At 43.1% G+C, this 17,681-nt stretch overlaps 1 protein-coding gene across 1 annotated transcript in view; it reads left to right on the top strand.

Moving 5' to 3' along the window:
• Positions 1-17,681, top strand: part of EPHA4 (EPH receptor A4) — a 103,631-nt gene that overhangs the window by 27,831 nt on the left and 58,119 nt on the right. Inside the window, exon 4 of the mRNA XM_030280793.4 lies at positions 13,329-13,484. Within this exon, the coding sequence (XP_030136653.4) occupies positions 13,329-13,484 (156 nt within the window). The remainder of the gene's footprint in view (positions 1-13,328; positions 13,485-17,681) is intronic.

Below are 17,681 nucleotides of genomic sequence, written 5' to 3'. Positions count from 1 at the left end.
TCTATCGTGTCAGCCATGGGGGCCTCTGAGCCAAAATGGAATCTTATTGTTGAGTTTATTTGCCAGTAGTTTTGTTGGAGACAGATGTTTTTCCAGATTAAGAAGCAAAACTGTGTTTTGTCACTTTTCTCCTAATTAGCAGCTGTGTGACATCCAGCAGGAATTGGAAGGGAAACTTTCCTTCTTGTGTGTCACCGTTGTTGTTGTGAAGGCTCTGTGGGCTGGGCTGTGTCCCGACCTCTGTCCCAGCCTGGGGACTGTGTGTGCCCTCTGGGTACCTGCTCTGGTGACCAGGGCTGCAGGAGGCTCGAGGCAACGTGAGAAAGCCCCACTGGAGATGGGGTTGGCATCCTGGGATCTGTATGGGGAGAGGGAAGAGCAGTAGCTGACATTAACCCAGCCACCTGAGAAGTCTTCATTTGCTTTAGTAGCTGGTTCAGCTGTGGGTTCGTTCCTCATGCTGGAGCTGGTCTTGAAACTGTGTTATGATGCCATGGTTGGTGCCTCCTGCAGTGCCCAGAGTGTGAGCTCCATCTCCCACAGGGGAAACAGGCACCTCCACCATGTAGGCTTTCAGCCACTGTGGTTTTGCTCTGGTGCAGGTGGATTCACACTCCAGATGCTTCCCCTGGAGCAAGTCAGAGGGCCCTGCCATCCTCTTGTAATTAATCATTTCTCCTGCTCACTGGTGTGTCTGCTGAGAACCTCCCTGGAGCTTCCTGGCAAGTCCTAAGCTGGGACAGAAGAGACCTATCACAGCTATTTTTGGTCATGCCTGACACTGGCTTCTTTCCCCCAGGACTTTACTTAATTTACCTCCTCATAAAAAGGGAGACTTTCTGCAGGACCCTTGAAGAGTTCATAAAGCATTCATTAAATGTCTGCCTCTGTAAAAACCCCTATTTTAAAGTTTTACCAGGTGATATGTCCATTGCATTACTGGGCCAAATCCTGTAGTCCTGGAGCAGCAGCTGTCCTGTAAATCTCTGGGTTGCCTGGACCTGGAAGATGGATGGGCAGAGCTCTGATTTAAAGATACCAAAGATATTATGAATTCAGAATAGTAAAGGATTTAAAAGCTGAAGTTGTATTTCTTCTTGTCCAGAACCCCCAGCTGCCCCTCATAAAACTGGTCTCTCTTTGGCTGTTGTTTTTCTGAACCTCTTGTTTGCTGGGGCTGTGACAGCAGGTCCTCCAAACCAGCCTCTGCACATCAAGTGCCTTCCTTTCCTTCAGTGTGCAGGGATGTGTGAGGATGGCTTGGGGGAGGCATCTGCTCTGTGCAGAGAAAATGCTGGTGGAAAGCATTCTGAATGCACCTGAATGGGGTCAGCAGTGAGAGCTGCTTTCCTGCTCCTTCTGCACTGGTGCAGTGCTGCTCCTGGGCATATCCTTCAGAATGTCATGATACACAACTTCACAGGGGTTCTGCTGTGCTGCTGTTTCTGTTGGTGACCTAACAGACTCTGCTTCAGAGCTATTTTCTCCTGAGGTAATTCCCTGTCTTGCTTTTATTTATTGGTGATAAAAGACTATCACAGATAAATAGGCATGTTCTCACTTGACTTGATAACTTACATGGCATTGCTGAAGGTGATTTACAATTTATACATGGAAAGGATTTGCTGATCTCATTAATAACTTTCCAAACATCTAGATAAACACGCTATTGCTCTGAATCAAATGAGCATGAAACAGCCAAGGTATTCACCTGCAAGGGCTTCTGGCACTCTGCTCTTTCCCAGACAACAGAAGTTTGACAAAAGAATGTGGGAACTGCCAAAACGCGTTTCTCCTCACAGCCACCCAATCACCCTAAGGTGGGAGATTTCAGCTATTCTTGCTAAATTATTCTTCTCTATTGGAAGGCTTGTTGACAGGAAAAGATTCCCAGCTCTTTGATTTTTAAATCGGGGCTGTATTTCACATGTCTGAGACTGCAGCCCATGCAGGCATTTGGCTACATCCTCTTGAATGTCCTACCAAAGCCTGAGATGCAAAAGAGCAGGTAAACACTCTCTACAAGCTTCCTCCATCAAGGCTGTAAAAGGAGAGTTGAGACAGCCCTGGGTATTCCCTGCTGAGCAAGGCTGTTGCCATGATTTGTTTCATCAGAAATAATCACCTCCTCTTGTTTTATAGGCATCTTGTTATCTGGAGATCTCCAAGTGCTCTATTGCTTAATTAAACCTCACAACATCTTTTAGTGTATGTATTGTGAATCTTATTGCCACTTCCTAAGTGGATAAACTGAGGCAGGGATACTGAAGCATACACTTTGGATGTCTGTGTAGTTACCCATTTCAGTTTAGGGGACTCAAAGGAGCAGCCCTGCTTTCTCTTCCTCTGCTCCCTGCTTCTTTCATGTTAACTCCAGTGAGAGGGTTATCTATAGCGCAGGAATCTCCCATGATCTGTAGAGAGATGAGCTGGAAGTTAGTGAGCAGAAGGTGAGGCCAGACCAGCTTGGAGGAAAATGAATGTTTTTTCCTCTCTAAGACAGTGATACACACTGCTGTGTCCATGAATGCCAGAGGCAAGTCAGGCAAGCTGTTCCCAGCCTCTGTGGCAGAGCCGGGAGTTAGACCTGTCTTGGTGTCCCGTGTAGCTGTGGGACTGCCCCTCCTTGAGAAGCTTCAGGCTGTAAGGGAGAACAAGTGTGGGTGAATAGCTTCCAGATGGCTCCTGGCATGTTTGGGGGTTTGTAGGTTAGCCCAGTGAGGGGCAAATCTCTTTCCCTGAAGTACTCAGAAGTGGTCTGGACACAATCCTGAGTAATGTGCTCTGCAGAACCCTGCTTGAGCAGAGAGGTTGGAGAACCTTCAGTGGTCCCTTTCAACCTTACCCATTCTGTGAAACTTCAGCTTGATTTTCATATCTAGGAGAGAGCTGGGGGAGAAAAAAGGCATCTAGGGAAATCCTGGGTGGTTTAAGTCTTCCTCTTTCACAACCTCTTCGGTAGGGAATGCCACGTTTAAATAAGGGTGCAGCTGCATGTGCCTCAAGTCCAAGACTCCTGGAAAGGTTGGATCTGTGTAGAACAGAGAAATATGCAGCTTGAGCAGATTTAGGGAGAAAAGGACAAACTGAGCTGCTGTTTTCCTCTTGCTGAAGTTGAGCTTTGTGCTAAATTCTGCATTGGTATTGAACTAAAAGTGCTCATGTGCTCCATATAGCAAAGGGCAAAGAAGAGAGAAGCAACTCATCAATGTATGACCCTCTCTAAAGTGTCGTGGGTAATCAAGTGTGAAGTACTTAATGGATCAGGATTTGCATGCCACTAGTTTGATTGATGTACTACTTAGTAGAGGTTTGATAGTTTTTTACAGTGGGGTTGATGGGAGTCTCTCAGAAGCAAAGGTATTTAAAAGATGTGTAGATGTGGCACCTAGGGACGTGGCTTGGTGGTGGACTTGGCAGCACAGAGTTGGACTCGGTTTTTTCCCTAACTAAATGACTCTGTAAGCACCTTGTCTATTTTCTTTAGTGCTGGAGAGAGCCAAAGCAGTGGTTTTTTGAAGTCATTGTGTTCCCTGCGTCTTTGTTAAACAGTCAAAAATAGTGCAGAGTTGTTATCTTGCATAGACCCGGATCTCACCAGAACTGTCTATATTTAGGCATCTTCCAAAACCTTTGTGTCAAGCAATTCTCTGGGGAGACCAAAATAGCTTTTTTTTTTTCCCTCGTTGTTTATATATAATGTTGTACAGCCATCTAGAGAGGATGTGATGATTAAACCATATTAAGACATCTTGCTGTAGCTCTGGAGATAGGAGGTTTAATTGTGTTCCAGGCTGCTCACAGTTAAAGCGAGAATAAAAAAAGCCCAGAAAAACACTGTAGCTTTTAGTTTGCTGGCATGATGTGGCTCCATCACACTCATGATACAAGTTCAAACAGTAGCAAAAACATTACAGCTATGCCGGGTTCTGCTGCAGAGTGAAATTCTGCTTGCACAAAAGAGACAGCATTAAGGGATTTAAGGGCAGGATCAATCCTCAAATTCTTTACAATAGGCAATTTGTTAAGGGGTATTAATGTAATAATTATTTCAGCCAACTTGCAATGTCTATTGCCTGTGTAAAATACAAGCACCTTTAAAATAACGGGGAATAACGTGTTAGGTGCTTACATTATGAGTACAATCTTTGCAAAGTCCAGGACCCTGAGCTGATGCTTGTGTTAGGACCAAACAGACATTTTAAACAGTAGTGTCAGAACTCTGTGGTGGGCCTTTCTGTCTTGAAGTGCTCAAGCTGATCCTGTGCTCTATCACAGGCTTATCTAACTTTGGAGGTTTAATTGCCTTTCTAAATAGCTGTTAAGATTTAGGAGAAGAGAGATAATCCCAGGCTGGCTGGACAGTGCTTTTGAGATACAGATCTCTCTTCTCATCAGTGCTTTTACACCACTGGGGAGAGAAGCTTGTAAGCAGGTCTCCTGACAAGAGGATTAGGGCTTGTTAATGTGGAGATTCAGGCCAATTAATCAGCTTTCACTGGAATAGATCATAAAATTTCAGTAGGGATTTTCTTTCTCCCTGTAAAATGTAGTTGCTAAAGAACAAAAATCACGATTTTCTGTTCTGTTTTTTTATTTAAAAAAACCCACCTTATTATCTTAGGTTTGCTTGAAAATCTGTCAGTTTTGTGATTCTCCTTGTGCTGCTTCTGTTTCAAGGAATCCATCAACTTGTTTTTCTAATTGACTAATTATTTGAAACTGATTAGTTGACTCATCCCTTAAATCTCACAGCTTGTATAAAGGTGATTAAACTTTCAAAGTTAGCTGAGTGGCAGCCTGAGCACCCTGAGTAGCAGAACATCTGAACTTGTGGCTCAGAGCAGAGTTTTAGAGATGCCCTTAGCACTCAGGTCAGTGTGCTGGCAGTGCTGGTGCTCTCTGCTCCCAAAAAGGACACGGCTGCTCCGGCGCTTTATCATACCAGGGCATCTGTCCATTGGTGAAATACTTTTTAAAAGTAAAAATGCAAACAGTGACCTGCCAAGTCCCCAGTTCAGCAGCACATTCCTCTTCCTCAAAGCACTTAAATGTGAAGCTGTGTGTGCTTTTAGTGCTCTGCTGCCTGGAAGGAAGGGCCACATCCCTGTGCCACTGTGCAGGCACAGTGTCCCCAGTGCTTCCTGCTGGTGGCCCTCAGCAGCTCCGCTTGCCACTGCCAGTCCTAGCAAATATCTTCCTGTAGAGAGCAGAGCAGGTTGGGATTTTCTCTCTGAGTGGAAAGTGCTGACTTCTCACTGAGAAACAGTGTTCTTTTTTTTTTTTTTTTTTTTGGTTTTTTTTTTTTGGTGGTTATTTTCAGTCACAATTTTTTTCACCTAGTCCTTGAATTTTTAGCTTTCTATTTTTATTTTGATTGCAGACAAAACCCCAATGCAGCAAGTGTTCTGTCCAGGGGCTGATTTTCCTTGGTGAGATTTTCCAGCTGTTCCCCCCTCTGGTGCAGGGCTGGAAGCTTTGTGTGCTGGCGGGGTTGACAGAGCTGACGTGAGATCAGGGTGCTGTCAAAGACCAGGAGTGAGCATGATGTGGGAAATGTCAGTCTTATTCCCAGCTATTCCCTCCAACTACCACAGCTGTAGCAGAGAAAAGGGTTGCATCGATAAGGTATTATTATTATTAATATATAGAAATGTGAGATTTTCAAATTTGTATATTTCTAAGAAGAGGTTTTTATAGCAGTTGTGATCTATTAGCTATGGAGCAAGGATAAGAATAATTCTTAATAAATTTTAAGAATAAAAGCTAATTTTTCATTTTTTACTTTTCTTTGTATGTAGCTATTAAACTTAATATATGAATTGCATATGTTGAATTTTTTGGCTTATGATTTTGACTATCTAGTTTCTTTAGAAAAAGGAGACTGATGAAGCAGACTTAAGCTTTTGAAATTATTGCGTTATCAGCATAATTATGTTTCTTTTGCACGAGGTACAAGTTGATTTGTAATATTTCTGTAGAAGACAAACAAAGTGTTTCTCTGTGTGAAACACGGGAGAACTGATGCTGTTTAGGAGTGGCACTCCAAACCCACAAACCCTGTCCCTGCAGAGAGGATTTGGCAGTGTGGCCGTGCCAGCGGTGCCGTGGGTCTGTGCCCACAGCGTGCAGTGCCCAAGTGCATGGCAAAAACATCTGGCAATTGGCTCTGAAGGCTGTGCAAAGAAAATGATACCCAGGTGAGCAGGACCTCCTTGGCTGGGATTAATAGGCCATTCTGGTTCTTGTGTCATACACCTGGGAGTTTTGTTAGTGCCTGTAGCTCTCTCTTGAACAGATTGCCGTGTCACATGTCCAGTCCTGTTGAGCTTATGCACTTTGCTGAGCTGGATACTTCATTTTTCATGGTTTGTTTCCCTGGATTTCATGTATATTAAAACAAAACAAACAAAAAAAAAAAAAAAAAAAAGAAGAAAGCTCTGGAATTCAGGTCAGAAGATTTTGGCTTGTTCAGGAGTTTTATCAGGAGGGCAGTGAAGAAGCTAACATGGGCTGGTGGGTTTTAAAGGACAAGCTGCTGCAAGCACATGCACAGCAGCTGCAGAAGGTAAAGGGGATGTTGCAGAAGGCCAAGGTGGATGGGCAGAGAGCCCTTGGCACAGCTCAGACACACAAGAGAAGCATCCAGGAGGATTCTGGAGTCTAGCCATTGCCTGAAGATGCAGAGGAGGTGTTGGGAAAGCCAAGGCTTAGCTGGAGTTTGTCTGGTGTGGGATATGAAGGACACCAAGGACACCTCCTTCTGCAGGCACAATAGGTAAGGTGAGGAAAACACGGTCCCAGTCCTCAGCAGGGGAGGAGACTTAGTGCCCAAGGACATGGCAGAGGCGCTGGATGCCTTTTTGCCTTGGCTCTCACTGGCAGTGTTGGCTGCTGCCCTCCAGGTCCACCAGAGTCTGTCAAAGTGAAGTATTCCAGGAGAGGACTGAGTACAGAGGAACATAAGAGAAGTGGACCTGGTGGGATGTGGCTGGTGGTGCAGCAGGATTTGGCTGATGCCAGTGCACTGCCATTCCCTGCTGTCTGTAACAGGCTGTGGCAATGGGCACCTTGCAGTTAGCACGAGTGCCGCATCCCTTTCCCTCCTGAGGATTCAGTGAGAGACCTTGGATGGTGATGGTGGCTTGTTTCCACACCAAAGATCGATCTTGCTCCTCACTTCTTGAACTGAAATAGGCAACTGACTTTCTAGTCTCCCATGAGCCAAATAAAAATCTGGCCACAGAGGCTGATCATCACGTCTCCATGGTTGCACAATCAGGCAAGGTACTCTTAGATTTACCAAAGATGTTTGAGTCCTGCTGTGACTGGCATCATGGGTTCAGTCCCTAGCCTTAAATCAGCAAACCACAGCACTAGTGGCAGACCTGCAGCCAAGGAAGCTATACTGGGAAAAAAATATCCAAAGATATTTAATTTTTTTTTTTTTAATGATTGATCAGATTGGGTGTGTGAAATGCTCTTCCACCTGGTTTATCCTGCAGCTTTGCAAAGGCGGTCTGAGTGCTTAACCTGCTAGGGTATCTGCATGTACAGGTCCAGTGGCTTGGATACTCAGAGTTTGGATTTCAAATCATACTATATTAATGTTCCAAGGTCCCTTTATTTCTGTTTTGAACTTCCTGAGTTTTTACCCAATCATGGAGTAAAAGTGCTCTGCAGTCAAACAGTCTAGACTCTTCCCCAGTGGGATTTTTGTGTTTCCTTGTGCCACTCATGCATCGAAAATACATGCTTAGTATGTAGAAATACTGGTTTTCTCATCAGAGATACGAGCTAAAGATGGGGAGCTCCTTTTTATGTGTAGCAATAGTACAGTCATTATTAACAGGAGGCAAAGATCTTACAATGTGAACATCAAAGGAACCTGACGTTATTTGGAAAGAGCATTTGGTATATCACATCATATTCTACAACTTGACTTTTAAGAAATGCTTAAGAGAAAGCTTTTTTTTTTTTTTCCTTCCCTGCTTGCCTTCTGAGGATCTTTATTTATTACCCTCAGGGGTATTACAGTGAGTAATTAGATTGGACCAGGAGAATGACTTAATTTTACAAGAAACTCATTAATTCATCCTATTTCAAATCTTCTCATTTCACCCCAAACCAAATTATGCTTGTAGTGGCAATGATCTGGAAAGGCATTGTCTTGTAGGTATCAGGGGGGCCACTGGGACTGCTGGGGTATTCATGTCGGGGAGACAAGGGTGACTCCCTTTCTTTGACTTTTAGGTCAAAAGACCTGGTTGCTGGGACAGCTTGACAATTAGAAAACCCTGATGAGCATTTGGAAGTAAAACAGCTGTACAATAACAGAGGGGTTCATGGTGCAGGGCAGAAAGCTCATCAAAAGAGACTATCCAAACAATTGAGTTCTATAATTAACACACAGAAATCTGTTCAGAAATGGTAATAGCAATAAAAGTAATCTAAGAAGACACTGCCTTCTTTTGTGGCAGATGTAGTTTTGTTATGATGTGAGAGAGAAAACCCATCCTCTTAAAGACTAAGAACAACATTCAAGGGGAAAAGTAAAGTAACTTTTTGTTCCTAAGGGTGCAGTTAAAATGTGAGCTCAAAATATTATCAGAGAGAAAAGCTGTAGAAAGTGTAACCAGTCATGAAACACATCAAATGTGCCATCAAAGTATTTTTTCAACTCTTTAAACACAAATTTCTTTTCTCACTGAAATGTATAAATGTGACATTGAAATATCTCTTACTAAGTTATTTGCCTTGTCCTTCATTCCACCAAGAGTACTATTTTGGAGTCTTTATCTTTAAAGTTGGCTACAATCGTTGACTTCAAAGTGGTTTTCCCTCTTCTGTTGTGTGCAGAGAGAGATTTGATTCAAAATTGCTTCTCAAGGAATTTTTAAGTTTTCTTGAGTATGTAGCTAACATATTTTTCTGCTTCAAGAAAGGGAGCTGGAATGCATAGCTTCTGACAATTGAGCTGATTGCACAGGTTTTAGCAGGATTGCTTGCTTGCCTATGACAATAAATGTTCTTGGGGGTACAGAGGGTTCCTTTTGGGCAGGAGGGTGCAGCAGGAGCATGGTTTGGTTGTGGTCCTGTCCTGTTTGGGGGCCCTTTCCTTGTGTGGAGAGCTCAGCCTTTGGCTCAGGGATCTCATGGCCATGGCTCTGCAGGCAGTGCTGCATCCCACGGGGCTTCTGTGAATGGGCACTTCACAACATCTCTGTCACATTTGCTTCTAATATCAGCTTAGTGACTTAACTAGAGTCACTTGAATAAAAACACGTTTCTGTGCTTGGATTTCTCTCTAGTCGCTTTATGAGGTCCTAATCAGAAAAGAGTATTTTCTTGGTTGCAATCCTCTTCAGCAGAGGCTGGGGCTTCCAGCAGGATTTCTCCTGGCCTTGTCCCTGGTGTCCAGGGCTGCTGCCAGAGCTCCTGCCCAGCAGTTTCCAGCCTGGGGCTTCCCCATCCCATCAGTGCTCAGATCCCAGCCAGGCTCAGGGGTGTCTCCCAGCTCAGCCTCCAGGCACTGCCAGAGCCTCTGCCTGCAGCTCCCTGAGATGTTTTAAATGTGCACTGCATTTTTAATGGTTTAGGAACTTGTCAGCAAAGAGGTTGGGATTATTCCTTTATCCAACCCTTTGCAAACATTACACAATTTTAAATTTATTTTTAAAGGACTGTTAGGTGTGCCAAGCCTTTTCCAAACTTGGAAAGAATTATTGCCATTTCCACAAGGATAAAGGAACAATTTAAGAGCAAGTATCGGGGGATTTTTTTTTTTAAAGAACTCTAATTTGAAAGAGTAATTTTCCTAAACATTTCCCCTGCCCCCAATAAAAAAGCCCAAGAACATAGCTTATTTAAAAGTAGTTAAAACCAATGTATTACATGTATTTTGTTGTAGTGGTGTTTAAAAAGATTGTGATTAGAGCCCCACAATGAGATGAGTTTTAAATTCTGATGCTGTCTGAAATTTGCTAGTAGAAAATTCAGCACTTGGAGAGACCAAGCAAGCAGACTTTGCAGCCCACACATGTATTCTTTATCTTTTTTTGAGGAATCTTTAAGTCTGAAAATCAGGTTTTAATGTGAAAACTGAGTTGGAAAAACAGCTTGAGAAAATTTACATCTAGATTTGACTGAGGTTCTGTAATACTTCAGAGCAATTTTTGCAGTTTTGACATGCATCACTCTGATATATTTGGAAAAAAGAAGGAAAAAGTCATGTAATAACGACAGCAATGTTTGCCAGATCTTGTCTCGCTTTAAGAGGAATAGAAATCAAATAGATTTTAATATTAAAACTCAGAGATATCAGCATGATTATTTAAAGCTGATGTCTATTTAAATTAATGTGATTTGTTCTGAGGAAAAATTGTGAACTGAAAATATTTTTGTTTGAGAATTTCCCTTGAATGTGGTGCAGCTGATTGTAACCGTGTTACACTTGGGGGTGACCTGAATGTGAGAAAACCTTTTTTCTCCTTTAAAAAACAAAAAGAAACCTCACAGAAAGAACTAATTAAGGCAAAGCTAAGAAATTGAACTCAAAGTTTGCATTGCACATGTGAACTAATCTTTTTACAAAGGCATCTTTCGAAAACTGTGTAAGAACCCCATTCATGCTGGGTCTCACCCAGCAAATCCTTCCTCGAAAAGCAGCTGCGTGAAGATTTGTCATGAGCAAGCAATAAAGACTTCCAGGGAATGAGTTCTGTACAGGCTTCTTGTTTGCCTACTAAATCATTACCCTTCAAAAAAAAGTCCATCTGTAGTTGTAATAGGTGTGTCAGCAGCACTTCATGCTAAGAACAGCTTTTACAGGATTAGGTTTGAGTTTTTAAGTGGCGCTACCATGGAGCTCTTGGGGGCAAAGAACTCCTGGTTTAATGCAGCACATTCTCTAATGCCTTTTTATGTCTGTTATGAAATGTGGTGAATCTCTGAGCACACAAAAATGAAGAAAACAGTCTTCAGGAGTAGTTGATTTTTGAAGCAAAATGGCTGTGTGTGCTTTAGGAGCAGCCAGTGTGTTTGGAGAGCTTTCTTCAGGTCTTGAAATATTAATGAACTTGGCATAATATAGTAGAAAACAAAATACAGTGCATGAAACGAGGGGGAAAAAAATCCTTGAGTTACAGAGTGTTGACCTTGCAGTACCCACTAATACATCTATTCCCTTTTAAACCATGGAGTATGAAAAGACAGGGAGGAATGGTCACAAAAATCTTTACCTACAACATTTTCTTGTCTGTCTAGAAGCATGTTATAGTCCAAATAGGATTTTCAGCCTTGAGCTAGATTGTTGAATAGGTAAGTATTTTAATACCCCCAAAATTCTAAAGATAGCTCACTGTTTAATGATTTCTGTGGATTATGATATTCATATTAAGAGTAATATTAGAGTTTACCTGTTTAATGTTAAAACGATGAATAATAGAAATAATTTTGTGGATACAAGCAGTCAGCTTGGTTTTCTCTTGTATTCTGTTTTTCAATGCCTTGTCTTTATATGTGGCAGTAAGATCCTTCCCATGGGTGTCTCTCCTGGTCATACACAGACTAAGGCATAGTTCTCATCTGAGCTGAGACAGTGAAAACCAGGAGTAATATCTAAGACCAGCATCTACCACTTCATTGCTGCTGTTGTTAAACCCAGGACACATAGTGATACAGCAACTTGCTCACCAGATAGTGCAAATAAGATATATATATATATATATAAAAGGGTTATTTTCCTTGTTTGTTTGTTTTGTTGGGCAATTCCCACCCCAGGAAGAATAAACTGTTTTTCAGGTGTTGCCTTTGCATTCTGCTGGTGCCTGGCTGATGGGCCAGATGTGGTGGGTTTGCATTTGTGTTCAGGGACAAAAAAAAAAACAAACCAAAACCAAAAAAATAATCGTTCCTGACATGTGAGGTTGGGTTTAACCCCTGCAGTTCTCCCTACCAGAGCTGGAGCTGCTGATTTTAATGGAAACCCCAAGGCTGTTTGAAGCACGGCCAAAACACACCTTGCAAGTGGAACCTTATCTAATACCATGATGCATGTGAACTGTGGAAGCGTAAATCTCAGTCACTTGAGCAATGGGTTTTCCCAAGGCCCTCTGGTCCTGTGACAGCCCCAGCCAGTGACACCAGGCTGATCTCCCAGTGCTCCCACAGATGGCTTGTGGCACATCGTAAAGTCAGGACTTGTTAAGGACATTTCATAAATAGCTTTGGCTAATAAGAATGAAGTAACTTGCTCTTTTATAAATGTGTTACTAATATCCCTCTCCTTTTCCCACTGGAGGGCTTCATAAGAGAAGCAGGGAAAGAGTGAGGGAAGGTTGAAACAGCAAGAGTGAACCCTGGCTGTGCAGGGGCTTATGCCCTCCCAACAGGAGCCTGCGTGTAGCAGGGGAACCCTAAAGGTAGTGTAGGTGATAAATGACAAGATGTGGGAGTGAGTCACACAGTAAATACTGGGAACAGTCTTTCTTTTTTACTGATTTGCGTGCCTGGGAATTTTCTCTCTGCTCTGCAGTGCTAAAAGCCAGTGCTGGTGATGGTGGGCTTTTTTCTCTAGCCAAGGGAGAAATTTCTAGGATGACATACCTGTTAGCCACCATGAAAATGTGTTATTAATGATGCTAATGAGTTTTTTCCAAGTGGTGTAAAAGTAGCCTTTTGTGTAAGTCCTGCTTTTATGAAGCTGATGTCACCGAAAGCTTGCCAAGTGCACATGGGCCTGGGTAGCAGTGGTGCAGTTACTGCTGTGCCCCAGCTTTGAGCAGGGGAGAGCATTGCTGATCTCCTCCCTTGGGGAGAAAGAGCCAAATGAATTCTGCCTTGCCAGGAGGGACATGTGCCATTTCCGGGCATGTTGGGTTCCTGTCCCACTCCCTCTTAAAAATTGGCAGTGTCTGACTGTCAGCTGCCATTCCTTAAGTGGTCATAGAATAAACCAATTGCATGCCTTTTGTCATGCTCTGTGTGTGTGGGGTGCAGGTGGACATGGGTTAAGCCACATGCAACTCCACAGTAAGCTCAAAGAGGCAGCTGATTTTCTGGCAGTGTCAACAGAAGAGTATAATTTTTTTTTTTGCCATCTCTAAGCCAGCTTTTAAAATGGCTCCTTGTTGGAATTAGAAATCAGTATCCCCTGACGTAGGACTACTCATTAAGAGTGTGATGATTGTTAATTCTTCACCTGGGGCTAAGAGGACATCATTAGATCTCTTTGAAATGTCTCCTGCCTTGATTTTGAATGAGTAAGCTAGCAATTTGTGATCATAGCCCGGGCCAGTAACACTCTCCCTTCCTGTTCCTCCATGTAGCTTGCAAAATCGGATACTACAAGGCTCTCTCGACAGATGCTGCCTGTGCCAAATGCCCGCCCCACAGCTACTCCATCTGGGAAGGCTCCACGTCCTGCACCTGCGACCGCGGCTTCTTCCGAGCCGAAAGCGACGCTGCCTCCATGCCCTGCACTCGTAAGTCGGTCTTTGCACAGCCCCCTGCCCCTTTTATCACCCATTTCCTCTCTGTGCCTCTAAAAAGCGTTCTGCTCCTGACAGCAGCATTCAGTAGCTCTTGTGGCCCTGTGCAGATGCAGTTTGCATTGTGGTCACAGTGTTAGTTCTCAGCCCTCAGCTCCTAATGGTGGCATGGTTGTGCTGACCCTTGTGAGTTTGCAGTATAAATAAATCAGGAGACACAGTTACAAAAGAGGGACTTGCACACCTTAGTAACACAGGTAGAAGTAAATTGCAGGCCTCAATTCCAGTCTGAGCACCTGGCTAGTGGAGCACATCACCTTTCATATCATTAAATATGAATATTTGTAGAAATAGTGAAAGCTTTCCTTGTAATTGTATGACCTCAGGTAAACAGGTAATATTTATAGTCCCATTATATTTCTAATTTGCTTGAAATATAGCTGGTGACCCTTAGGAACCTAAGTGTTCATCTGAAAGGGGTAGTAATAATAAATCTTAAACTTTAATCAAACAACCAGCCAATGCATGGTTTATTTTATCCTGTGTAGGTAAATACATCATGTGCAACAAATGGAATTTGCTTTAGTTCCACCAAAATGCCTTCATCAGGGAGAAGGAGAGATGCACTGAGCACAGTCACAGGGTTGCTGGATAAACTCTTTGTCCTATGCACTGGTTAATGGCTCATGCAGTCAAAGACCTGGGATTTCAGGCATGTCCTGGTGTTAAATTGTGATCATCCAGTTCTTTGGTTTTCACTTTCTCAGGAGCAGAGCAGTTCGAAACAATAAGTGAAAGGGCTGTATTTTACCAGGGGGATATCCATGTGTGGCATTCCCTGAAAGCTATTGGAAGTGTTTCCAGATTTTTGGAGTTCAGCTATATATTTATGTAGAGAGCGTATATGTGTGTGTGAGTGAAGAAAGGCTGAGATATTTATTTTGTAATGTTTTAATATATTGAGAATTAATTTTGTGATAGATGACTCACAATTATTTAAACCTTAATTTCTCCCTTACAAGGCAGAAACAGAGCATGTCTGTAACTAAGTTAGCACTCATCCCTTCCCCACACCCCCTCGATTCCAGCTGTTCTCTAGTGATTTCCTTCTTTTCAGCAGTGAGTTTTGCTGGGTGGTGGTTGAGGAGGCCAGGACATAGCCAAGAGCAGCTGCTTTTGCTTAGTAGGAAGCAGAGTGGTGCATATATCCCTTGCCAAGTATTGACTGGGAATGGAGTCTAACTGTATTGTGAAACCTTGTCTAAATGGGCAAGAAAATGCTTTCTGTAATATAATTTACACTACCAGATCTAAAACGTGACCAGTTTGATAGGAAAAATGTCTTTCTGCAACAACAAAACTATTGTTTGGAATGTACACCCTAAATAACATTATACCAACAAAAGATTTTCAAAGCCCTTGTCCTTGTGAATGATATCTTGACCAAATTGAAATCAAATTAGTAATCAACTGGTTGAATTTAAATAGGCACGTGCAGTTAGGGAAGTATGAGGAGAGAGCAAAACATTTCCAGATGGAGAAATTGTAAGCAAATGATATGTATGTTTGCTGGTATTGCAAAATGTACCCCTGCAAGCTTAGTCCTTTTTTGTCAAGTCTTGGGCCTGCTGAGGCACTCTTCCCCATTCCTGTCTTGGCAGGTCAGACAAAGCTGAAGCTCCTGATCTTGGTCTTTTACCCCAAAAATACAGGGAGGAAAGTAGAAAAGGCAAAGGCTGTGGTGCTGACCTAGTGTTCATCTCTGCAGCAGCCCAGGAGGGCTCTGCAGGCAGAGGCAAGGCAGCAGCACAGTCCTTGCTCTTGGAAACAGCCTGTCTCTGGAGGCCCTGGTTCACGGCTTTGAATTTTCCTGCAGCTGAAGGGCGGCTTCTCTGCGATGCAGGGTGCAGGAAGGCACAGGAGCTGTCTCTGAGCCGGCCTGTGGGGCAGCCGTGCTCCCCCAGCCCTGCTGTGCCCCTCTCTGGGCTCCTCTTGGCCACGCTCCCCTCGGAGTGTCCTTCTGCCCATCTGGGACAAGTGACAGCATCCAGAGGGCCTCTGCTGAAGGAAACCCTTCAGAAAAAGGTCCCTGTTTGTCTGACTTTCCTGACAAGATGTATGGACAGAAGGGAGCATAAACATCAAAGGTGCTTTCAGGTGGATTCAGACTGTAATCAGTTCTTACCAGTTGGTTAAACCAGGTGACAAACCCAATTCCCTTGTGCTGACAGCCATAATAATCAGGCACCTTCTTTGTTCATTATGCTCTCTTTAACTCTGGTATTCTCATTCAGGCCTGCATTTAGTAATCGCTCAGTGTGACGGCACACTAATGAAGAAATAAAACAGTATCTGAGATCCATTCTTCTAGCAAAAAGATAGACTCTGCTCCACTGGCTTGTAAAATCAGGTTTCTGTTCACTTGGAGAACTATTAGACCAGGTGAATAAAAGTAACATTGGATAATTTGGAAAGAACACCTGGAATGGACTGTGGATTGATCCCTTCTTTATTATTCCTAAACACTTTTTAAGATGAAGAACTTCAGCCTTCTTAAGATGTGTTTTTGTAAAGCTTTGACCCTTGGCTATTGATTTCCTTTAGTAGTAAACTGGCTGGCCTTGTCATTTATCTTGCCTCCTAGGCTGGGGGAGGAAGATTGTTAGGACTTTCCATTAGCCTGATTGTCTAGTGGATGAAAGGGAATAAGAGAATTCCCCTTCCTTTTCCTTTCCTGCAATTAAGTAACAAAAGCAGTAGCTACTTCCTGTTGTGCTGGCCAGGAGAGGTGCTCCCCAGTTTTACCCTTCCATAACACTACTCTCTGACATTGCCACCCTTGCTGAGCTGTAAAAACTGTGTCTAACCTCAGTCATCAGGCTCCTAAACAAGTTACTCAAACTCCGGTTTTAATAGTGTGCCCTATTTCAGCTCTGCTAGAGTGAGTGATTGTAAAGTTTGTGCAAGTGAGAGCAGAATGTGGCAGTGTGGGTGCGGAGATCGGGCAGTGGCTGTGCCAAAAGCCAGGCAGAGACCCTGGCATGCACGAGTTTACTGGTGCATCTTTCCCCTCAAGCTTGCCTCCCGGGGGTAATCATCATCATCATCATCAGTGTGTCTGTCACCGCCGAGGGGCAGAGCCAGCCTGGATCCGCTGCTGTGGCCAAACTTGGGAATTCAGACTTTGAGCTCTGAAGCACAGTGGGCTTGTCAGCTGTGTGCTTGGGCATGGAGATGGGATGATTGACTTGTAATACACCTGAGCCCAAACCACCTTTCCCTTTTGGAAGCATTGCAAAAGTAACGTCAAGGCAACTCTATAGGCCTTCATTATATTTCAGTATTTGCAGAGAGGAAGGGTCTTTCATAAGGTTAGCAATGTAATGGAGAATAAATTGCCTTACCCACACATGAATCCATGAGGCAGGAAAACAAATCAGTCTCAATCACAGCCCTTGTCCTTGAATTCCCTTCTCTGTAAGGAGATATCCTGTGAATTGCAGCCTGGTGCAGGCAGGTGCAGTTCCAACCCAAATTAATGTGTGTTGCTCCTGCATCCCCACCATTAATGAGCTGGGTTCTCTGACGCTCAACAAACAATGCTCACATTATGACTGAGAATGGGACGGTTTTGTATTGTTTATGTTGTCTGTTAATTCAAATTATTAATGATTTTTAATGAGCCATTTACAAAAGAGAGATTACCATCATGGACTGTCCAGCTTGAAATCTGCCTCAGTAAGTGACCCTGAATAATTCAGTCAGTTGTGTCACCCAAACAGGGACTGTGGATTGATTGATTGATAATTTTGTCATGGCCTGAAATATTTCAAAAACGGTTGCATTTAAGACAGTTTATACCAGAGAAACTTGGAGATAATAAGAACAGATGTAGTGAGATGCAAGAGAAGAGTGCCTGCTTTAAAAGGACCTTCTTCAGTCTAGGTTATCAAGAAACTGAATAGCCTGACTTCAAACAGCAAACATCACTTACTTGTCTTTACATTCCCCTCTTCTAATTGAATTTAGTGCACTGCTGTATTTCCTTCAGAAAGTATATTGTTTTTAAATTACCATTTCAGTGCTATTACTCAAGGCTCCTTCTTCTAATGCTTTCTGACAGTTATCAGCATAATGAACCATAATGAAATGATGAGCAATCTACAGTGGAAACTCAATGTGAATTCCACT

This window comes from Taeniopygia guttata, chromosome 9 (assembly GCF_048771995.1).
Source record: "Taeniopygia guttata chromosome 9, bTaeGut7.mat, whole genome shotgun sequence".
NCBI lineage: Eukaryota > Metazoa > Chordata > Aves > Passeriformes > Estrildidae > Taeniopygia > Taeniopygia guttata.
Note: the sequence above shows the minus strand (reverse complement) of the source record. Positions and strands in the feature narration are given on the sequence as shown.